This window comes from Orbicella faveolata, unplaced genomic scaffold (genome assembly GCF_042242905.1).
Source record: "Orbicella faveolata isolate gen_17 unplaced genomic scaffold, um_ofav_v1 contig_15, whole genome shotgun sequence".
Classification (NCBI taxonomy): Eukaryota; Metazoa; Cnidaria; class Anthozoa; order Scleractinia; family Merulinidae; genus Orbicella; species Orbicella faveolata.
Window position 1 is genome coordinate 9265850 of NW_028301542.1, and position 9151 is coordinate 9275000.

General features: G+C 38.0%; 1 protein-coding gene across 1 annotated transcript; it reads right to left on the bottom strand.

Annotated features, from left to right (window-relative positions):
* Positions 1 to 816: 816 nt before the first annotated feature.
* LOC149113461 (uncharacterized) lies at positions 817 to 7948 on the bottom strand. Its single transcript, XM_089288323.1, has 7 exons — positions 6886 to 7948; positions 5716 to 6777; positions 4532 to 4772; positions 4142 to 4238; positions 3513 to 3823; positions 2559 to 2753; positions 817 to 2040 (listed from the first exon to the last, which is right to left on the bottom strand). The coding sequence occupies exons 1-7, from the start codon at positions 7002 to 7004 to the stop codon at positions 1501 to 1503; spliced, it is 2565 nt and encodes an 854-aa protein (XP_089144449.1). The 5' UTR covers positions 7005 to 7948; the 3' UTR covers positions 817 to 1500.
* Between the last annotated feature and the right edge of the window lie 1203 nt (positions 7949 to 9151).

The window sequence follows — 9151 nt, forward strand, 5'->3', positions numbered from 1 at the left end:
ACTGACTGAGGGTGGTGTGAATCATACGCTAGGTACTGATCAGTATGTGTTGGTTTCCTGTAGACACTGGTGGTAAGGCGGCCATCAGGTTCTCTGTAAACTGACGTGTCGAGAAAGTCGATCTTGTTGTTGTTCTCGATCTCCATGGTGAAACGGATTGATGGTTGTTGACTGTTCAGGTGTTGCAGGAAGACGTCAACTCTATCCCGATCCAGGATGGTGAAAGTATCATCGACGTAGTGTTTCCAGATCTTAGGCTTGCAAGGTGCGGACTCTATTGCTTGTTCTTCAAATATCTCCATGTAGAGATTAGCAATCACCGCGGATACAGGGCGCCCTGTATCCGACCTTTGTGATATAAATGATACCGCGCAATCAGTCGACCTTATCGCATGACGAAGACTAGCAGTAAGCAGTCGAAACGTCGCGATCTACATCTCAAGTGACTACATCGTGAGACAAACGATAATACACTTTATTATTACAAAATATGTGATAAATAGAAAAAAAAAGACATAACACAAGACTGGGAGTTCAGCAGCCACTAAAATTGCCTTGGAAAGGGAAGAAAAAAAGGAAAAAAAGAGAAGTTGTTACAACACGGGGTATTCGTATTTCCTAACCCATCCAAGCAGGACCCGCCGAACAGGGAGTTACGTTTGTTGAGCGGTCGAGACGTGATGCTCCCCTTGTGGTATTATGACTCTACGTCGGACATATATATTTTTTAATTTCTAAGGTCTCTTAAAAGGTAACAAAGAAAGACAAAGAAATCTGATATCGCCTGAGAAAATAAAGAACGAAAAAAAATAGGAATGAAAATGAGAATCCAATTATATTTGCTTTTCTGATTGGACAAGAAGCCGTACTAATATAGACACTAATATAGTCACCAATAACTTCATGAATGCTTTCAACGGTGTTACATCTCCTCGTGTGTTCTCTTACCTTTAACAAATGAACGTCAGTTTTTCATGCGTCTGTCCTGTTATTGATCATGAATTTCGTCATAAGACTGTCAAAGTAGCTGTGGATCCACGAGGCGATATCCGCAAACTACTTTGACGATGTTATGACGAAATTCATTGTCAATAACAGGACAGACGCAATTTAACAAATTGTCCAGTTGTCCGCTCTCGCTCGTTGACGCATCACATAAATTATAAATTCATGTCTGTCCATTACTGACAATAAAATTTAGCCAATGAGCGCGCGAGAATTTGAAATTGCTTTTTGCCAGTGGGCCTTAAATTTTACTTAACCTACGGATTGAAACCTCAGGTCAGTGGCATCAAAATTGTCACTGTTAACAGACGATCCATTTTCCAAGTTGACTGACTCATAGCCACTTTGATTCACTCCCAGACCCAGCTCGTCGCATGCCCGCTTTTTCGATAGTTCCCACTGACGTGAGCCTGGAACCGGATAAAATTATTGTAGCCTAAGAATTTTCGCAAATAACTGGTTCCAAAATTAGTGTTTAGCAAATATAATTCAGTTTCAGTACTTGATCCTTTTTGGCTTAGAAAATGAAAAGCTGGAAGTTTTACCAGTGTTAGACTTGGAAGTGGAGCATGTTTGTCCCAGAAGAATGCTGTTCATGGTTGGTCCATACTGACAGTAGGTAGGGTTGCTATTTTGCCCATTGCCTCCCCTAATCTGGCAAAAAATGTTTTCTACCAGGTCACTGTTTACAAACATGGACTTAATAGTGCAACCAAGGTTCAGCTGAAATGAAATGAGGCAAATTTGTTCAAAGCCAATAATCATGAACTTCAAATCAAATAAAAGCTTATCAGAAAAAATTAATTTGGTCCTTTCTGATGCATTTAGGTCAACCCTTCCACTGACTTCTACCTCCCAATCTTCAATCCACTTCAAAACTCTCCTGTTTTCGATGAATCTTTCATCTTCGGTGCTTGCATATGGCAGTGAACTTGTGAAATTTTTTACTAAAATGCTGGTCATTTGCAGGAGTTCCACAGTCGAGTCCAGGTGTGTTGACTCTTTTTTGTGCCTCTTGAGATCATTCTGATGTGCCTATTTGAGAGGACATCAAGCTAAAGTACTCTCACCATTCTATGGAACTACATTTCATCAATGAAAATTAATATGGGAGTGCATTCTTCTACTCTATTAGTTTTCATGATCACAAATTTGCAAAATCAGAAACAGTTATCTAGTTCAATAGGAGTATTTCGATCCAAAAAAAAATTAACTTTCATTAGAATTATTTTCTGTGGTTATCTATTAAAGCCTGACGTACTAGTGTGTAGTAATTGGATGCTTGTGGGAGATTGCAAAGCTTTGATATCATTACCTTAGGAGAATTTCACCCGAGAGTATTGTTAATGCGGCCCACAGTTTCATCACTGCAAATTCTCAAATACTAATGCAACCTTTTGCTCAGTCATGTATTGTTAGTCATCCCCTCAACAACCCAACAATAAGAAATAGTTTTAATAAGAAGAAAATGAAAGAGCATAATATTTGCTGAGGAATAAACACTTGGAAAATTCAACTATATGTAATGATATCTGATACTATTGGGACCGTACCTGAAGTAGTTCTAACATTTTATCATTCAGCACATTTTCAGCCAAGTGGATTTTAAGGGACGGGTTATTCTGGTCCCATTTGTAGGCTTCTTTGAGATGAGACCAGTACACCGGCTTTCCATGGAGCAACAAATTTCGTGATGTCCCACTTGTGGAGCTCTTCTCAATGTTATTTCGTAATTTCTTGAAGTTGTGCTATTGTAGGAGACAAGTAGTCTTCATTAAAAAGTTATAATGACTTAACTTTATGCTTCATACCCAGGGGGGGAGGGGAGGTGAGGCACCCAGAAAAATTGGGTGAGGGTGTGCAGCACGCTTCCCAAAACCCTTACCCTATTAACGACCTAAATCAGCAATTTTCCCTCCCCTATTTATGACCTGATAAAAAATCTGATACCCTATTTGTTACCTGACCCTTACTAATCAATACCCTGTTTCAGACCTTTTTAATATACTTAGTTCCCTAGTTCAGACCAATGTTAAAGATAATTTGTGAAGGGCTTTTGTTGATGGTCTTTCCAATAATGATGGAAAGGTAGCTTCTTTTTAAAGACATACCGATATCAAGACTAGATTGCAAAAGCCATGCCCTATTTAAGCCTAAAAGGGCTCAAAAACCCTACCCTTTGGGGCAGGACATTCAAATTGTTTTGGCATTTCGTAAAAAATTGATTTGAAATATTATGGTAAAGGAAAGTAATTTAATTAATGATTTGGAATTTATGAACTTGTCTCTATTAAATATTGAGTAATAAGCAAATAAAGAACATTGAACACTCTTGAATGCAGAGGTTCTTGTAACTTTCATTATGTCCTTTTTCAACGCTGTGAAGTACATGCTGTAGTATATAATTGAAGATAATTTTATTATTGCAATTGTACACACTTCACAAATTAGAGCACTGCTTAATGTAAATAATTGTTACTGTTGTTAAAACATTTTGTTCAACTTACTGAAGAATCTAGAAAAAATACAAGAGGTTGTCCAGTGTGGATATTTGTCGTGGCGTATTTCTCCTTTACAGCATCCTTTCCTTTGAAGTGCATTTGTATGAATGAACGGTTTGCCTGACCTCCATCACAGCAGCCATAGATGACACTAAATCCTGCCATTTCCAACCACCCAACAGTCTCCCAGAATTTGATGTACAGAGTTGCTGGGTCAACTTCACGAGTCGGATAATGAACAATAGGGAAACGAAAACCAGTGTTTCCTAGGTAAACAAATTGGACAGCATGTGTTGCTGTTTGCACTTTAGTCTCACCTGCAATAGGCATAGTACTACCAATTAACACACAATAATTAATGCATCATTACAATGTTTCCCATTCGTTGATAAATTAGAAGTATAAGAAATGTAGAAATTTTGTGATGTATAATTCTGAATCAATTTTCACTTTAATAGGCTGCTCTCAGCTGTACTTGAATTAAATTACATTGGGATACACGTAGGAACATGCATAGCTCTGAAATTATGTTCAGTGAATAGAGTGAAATTGCTTCACATACATGCTAAATTTTATTGACTTAATGCAAATGAGCAACAATAAAGTTCTGTGAAAAGGGCTATTAAATTTCTTACCTGTTTGAATCAAGTTCATGTCATCATATTCAGATCCAAGCTCAACAAGCCCAACCAACTGCCACTTGCCATTAAAAGATTTCATCTGAAGGTCCTCCTAATGACAACAGAATATGAAATGGTTAAAACTTGATAACAATAGCTTTGTTTACTTATTCATAACTTCAATTAGCACTTAAGAACAATATTCTTAATTGAGTTTTGAAAGTATAATCAGTCAAATTAATACATACTTGGTGGTTTGGTTTTGGTTTTACGACACTCAATTGAAAACCACTTTTATTATTTATTTATCGCCAATAAATCATGGTTAGTAAAGAACATTTCAGTAACATCAGAAACAATATAACTGTGATCACGATAATTGCAAAAATTGCCAGGAAATAACACCTGTATTGCCATTTCATCTAGAATAACACCTCCAGTTTTCCCTGCTGCGCCAATATTTTTATTCTCTGCCTCATGAACCATCCACTGGAGAACATCTTCATTACAACCAGGTTCTTGACTGGTTATATTTTTGTGGTACTGTAACAGCCTTCCAGAAGGAAGCTTCAACATTCCACTTCTTTGGAGTTCTTCATAGGCTTTGGGACTTCTGCGCCATATTGACAGACACAAACTGATTACTCTGCAAGAAAGAGTAACGGCTTGCTATTTGCCAAATTATATTGAGCTACATCTAGGGTGAGTTTACAGTCAAACCTTGCTTGTTACAGTTTTGTTAAGATGGATGGGTCGAAATAATAGATTGATTAAATAAATTTAGAGGAATAGAAAAATTATTCTTATAAAAGTTCCAAGGAAATAATTATGAGAAAATGGATGTTTCACTGCTTTCTAGAAGTCAAGGGAATGGATCAGGCAACCAGAAGCAGCTTTCTTTAGTTCTGTCACATGAGTTGTGACTTAATCCTCTACGTACATACTCAATGCGGAATGCAATATTTCTAACACATTATTTGGTACTTTTACAATGTGCATGTTCAGGGTTTCAGAATTCTTAGCTGCCAGTTTAATTTAAATTTGCAAAATTGAAACATCTCCTGAAAAGCCCCATTGGGGATAAGTGCGCAATTAAGATGTTTTAATTAATTTTGGTAATCACACTACGGCTGCAATTTGGAAAAATTCCAAATATCACAAGTAGTGTAATAAAATTACTTATTAATTGCTTTAGCTTTCATAACTAACAAAATTTTGATTGTATCATAGCATTAATTTGCACTGCAGTACAAATTGAAAATTAACAATAAATTGGTCTGCTCTCAGCCAATCACAAATATATGAAGTAATTTTCTCACTCACATAATAAATCTGTTTATGTAGTAAATTATTTAATTGATTATTTCGAGCAGTTTTTAATTGAGTGTCAAAAGTAATCAGGTAATTATTCTGTTTGCGGTTTTGGTTTTACTACAGTTTGATATTCATTGTTTATTCTAATCAGTAAGTAGTTATTTTGGTTTTGATTTTACGACACTCAATTGAAAACTGCTCTATTTATTTACTTATTTATTTATTTATTTATTTATTTGTTTACAATATCTCAGACTTAAATATTTCAGACTTACTTTGGATGCCATCGGTGACCGGTCGGGCCTTTGTTGTGCAGAGCATCAGCTTGCGCTTCCCAAAATATGCGCATTCCCTCAGGTAACTCTTCTTTTACTACATTGTTAAACAAGGAAACAAAGTCCTCGTGGTCAGACTCTTCAAATTCTTTCATTTCTAATTCAATTCTACGATACTTCTCTCTCCTTTCCAAGTTGACACGTTTTTTCTTCTCGTCGTGGAGTTTTTCAATTAGTTCTTCCCTTGACATAAGGGTCTCAGGTTTCCTGCTCTTTTCCTTCTCTACTTGACCATGACTTTGCTCCTTAGCAGCTGTCCTAGTTGATCTTTTTAAACCATAGCATTTTTCACACATTGCACATTTGGACGATGGAGCATAGACAAGGCTGCATTCTGGAGACCTCACCCTAAACTCCACAATCTCCCTGTTGTCCAAGATCCACTTCTCAGTTACTAGTTCAACAGAACTTCTCTTAAGAATTTCCCCATTCGAGCAAGGAAATCCTTTACAAATGTCTACTTTAGAAAGCACAGAAAAAGGAATATCGAGAGAACTCTTCTTTGAAAGCTCTGATACAATGTAGTCGATATTCTCTTTGGAAACTATCTTTCCCACAACTTTCAGTTCGAAGGACCAATCTTTAAAAATAGCAACTTCTTGCAGAACTTTACGGTCATTACATAGTAAAGGAACAACTCTAATGAACTCTACTGCATTCGCACTGACATTTGATTTTAACCACTCAGGGTGACTGTAGTTGAGGGCAAAAGAAGACCACGATGGAATGTCAGGTGGACAAGAGTCGCAGACAAGGGGATAATTATTCTTCTTAAGCCCAAGATAGACACGAGTAGCTGGATTCCCTCGTTCAGTTCTTCGTTTGGTTTTCGTGACATTTGGGAAGACCTTTCTAATTACACGACCAAATGCACTCGCATCTACTGGCTTCAAATCCGGGCAGTTTTCTTTCGCCTGCCAACCATTCGCCAAATATCTTTCGTACAACTCCGCACAGGGCACATAATTTCTTTCATTCGCCTCACTGTAGTTTTCAACCAGCCTAGTTTAAGTCGAGAAAAAATTTTTTCACTACCTGACTGACGCGTACACCATCGATCTTCATTAAAATTCGAGTAGCGAACTAAGCCTCTTGAACTTTTGTACTCACCATTCCGTTATTTTAAGTTTGTTTCTCGACTCAATGTTGATTCCTTCACATTCCATAGCGCTGGCTGAATTATTTTTCAAAACATTTGCAACATTAAGAGGAGGCCATTGGTCCGCCATGTTGCAACACTTTCCACGCACGTCACGAAACCCGCAGTTTGACTTCCGGTCTCTCTTTCACATCCTATTTCCGTTCCCCCCAACTGGCAGAGACATACGACGAAAGCTAGTCAGAAGTTTCATCCCTTGTCACTTTATTTATCCTCGGTGAGCGATCGGCTACCCCCGAGAATTTGCGAATTTTCCCGCCCGTCCCAGACTTCCGTAATTTCGGCTCCAGACCTCGCACTAGCACACCGCGCGCGTAAAAAATTCAAAATGGCCGCCACAAAACACAAAACACGCGCGATAAAGGTAGGTTCATCTTTTATTCATGTTCTAAACGGATGTGAGGGCTCCCTGTGATAAAGCTTTCTACAGAGATGTTTTTGCTTTAAGGTCATTCCTCACATTTACATTGCGCATCCTTACTGCGCATAATTTATGGCGTCATTAGCGCGCGCTTGTCCACGCGCATATTGGAAACATGACGGATTTGCCTTGATATTGAGCTCTGTCAGTTGAAAAATGGCTCTAGCTCACCAACGAGCATGGGCACCCCAATTTTTTTTCCAGTCATTGTAATCAACTAATCATAAGCTTTGCGTGAGAAAAGACTAATCTAATTTCTATTGCTGAAAATTGAATAAATAAGAAAAATAGTAAATACAGTGTGGTCTAACGAGGAATAAAACACAAATAGCGGTGATAAACATATTAAACTTACGCATTTTAATAACTTGACGTTTCGTATGCTACGCAACATACATTTTCAAAAGTGGAATAAAGACCGTTACAATTTTTGAAAACTATATATGAAATGTAAATAAGGGGTCTGGAAACGAGATTAAGAAACATCTGTTTCTTAACAGTAAAACAATAAAAGCCTAAGCTTATTAATAAAGTATCAGCTTCTCACTGCTGACGTTTACATTAAGAGCCGGCTTAAGTTCTTGGATGAGCAAAGTTTCTTTGATTTTACAATGATAATCTGTTTTACCAGAAGCTAGAATATCAAAATGATCCCACTTGATGTTGTGACCTGTGGCTTTTATATGGTCGGCAATGGCTGATGTGGGGTCATTCTTAGTGAGAGCCTTGAAATGTTCCGTTTTCCTATCATGAAGCCGTCGTTTTGTTTTGCCTATGTAAAAGTCACTGCAGTCCCAGCAAGCAGCTTTATAAATGACCTTAGATTTCTGTGAACGATTTAGACGGTCCTTGTATTGAAAGAAAGATTTGATTCGGCGAGTGCTTTGAAAAATTATCTTAAGATTGACAAATGAACAGAAATTGTATACACATGATTTCAGACGCTTAGAGACTTGGTCACTTTGTACACCTAAGTAAGGTAATAAGATGATAATATCTTTCTTCGGAACCGTAGGGACGGGGCTGCTTGGCTTGTTTCTGTTTCTGTTTAGGACGTCGTTAATGTTGTAAGTGATAATACCTAGTGGGTAGCCATTTGGAAGCAGGAGTTTGCGAAGGTCATCAAGGCTTCAACAAGGCATCACTGGATATTGGTTTCTTACAAAAGTGCAGGTTGTTCCACATTTTCCCAAAGTTCCTCAATTTCAAGCTTAACAAAGACGAGTTTCATGAAACAAGAGCATGCCGCAGGTTCAAGGAGGATTTGTTGAAGTATGAGTTGGCCCAGAAGACTTCTGTCCGCCGTAATTACCAACGGTCGTATGAGTCAGCGCGTTTCTCACTGAAGACCATTCTCTCTCCCATTGATTACAACCACGTTTGCTCTGTTATTGAAACGAAGGCTTTTAAGATCAAAGAGCACAATTCGCGCAAGCTTGAAAAGAAATTCAACAATCTGAAACGTAAATTTGGAATCCCCAAAGTGTCAAATTTAAACAACGACGACATCATTTTCAACTATTCACATCGTGTCTTGACTGAGACCGAGAAGAACGTTCTAGCACGTGGTTTACGATTCTGCCTGCCTCCTAAAAACGTTGATAAATATGATGTCAAATGCTCTTTTGAGTTACTCTATCGTGATCTTGTTAAACTGGAACTTCCATTAAGCAACGATAACAAAGATTGACTCAGAAGTCAGCTGAGCAACATTCCACAAGATTTTACCCAGTGGATCGTCTCCTGGTGTGCTGTATGGTCTTCCAAAGGTTCGTAAAACCGGTTGCCCGTTCCGC

Coding starts and splice junctions, on each gene's coding strand:
- LOC149113461 (XM_089288323.1), bottom strand. CDS start 7,004: ATGGCGGACCAATGGCCTCCTCTTAATGTTGCAAATGTTTTGAAAAAT. Junction 4,239..4,531: donor TAGATGAAATGGCAATACAG/GTGTTATTTCCT, acceptor TGTTGTCATTAG/GAGGACCTTCAGATGAAATC. Junction 3,824..4,141: donor CATGAACTTGATTCAAACAG/GTAAGAAATTTA, acceptor TGCCTATTGCAG/GTGAGACTAAAGTGCAAACA.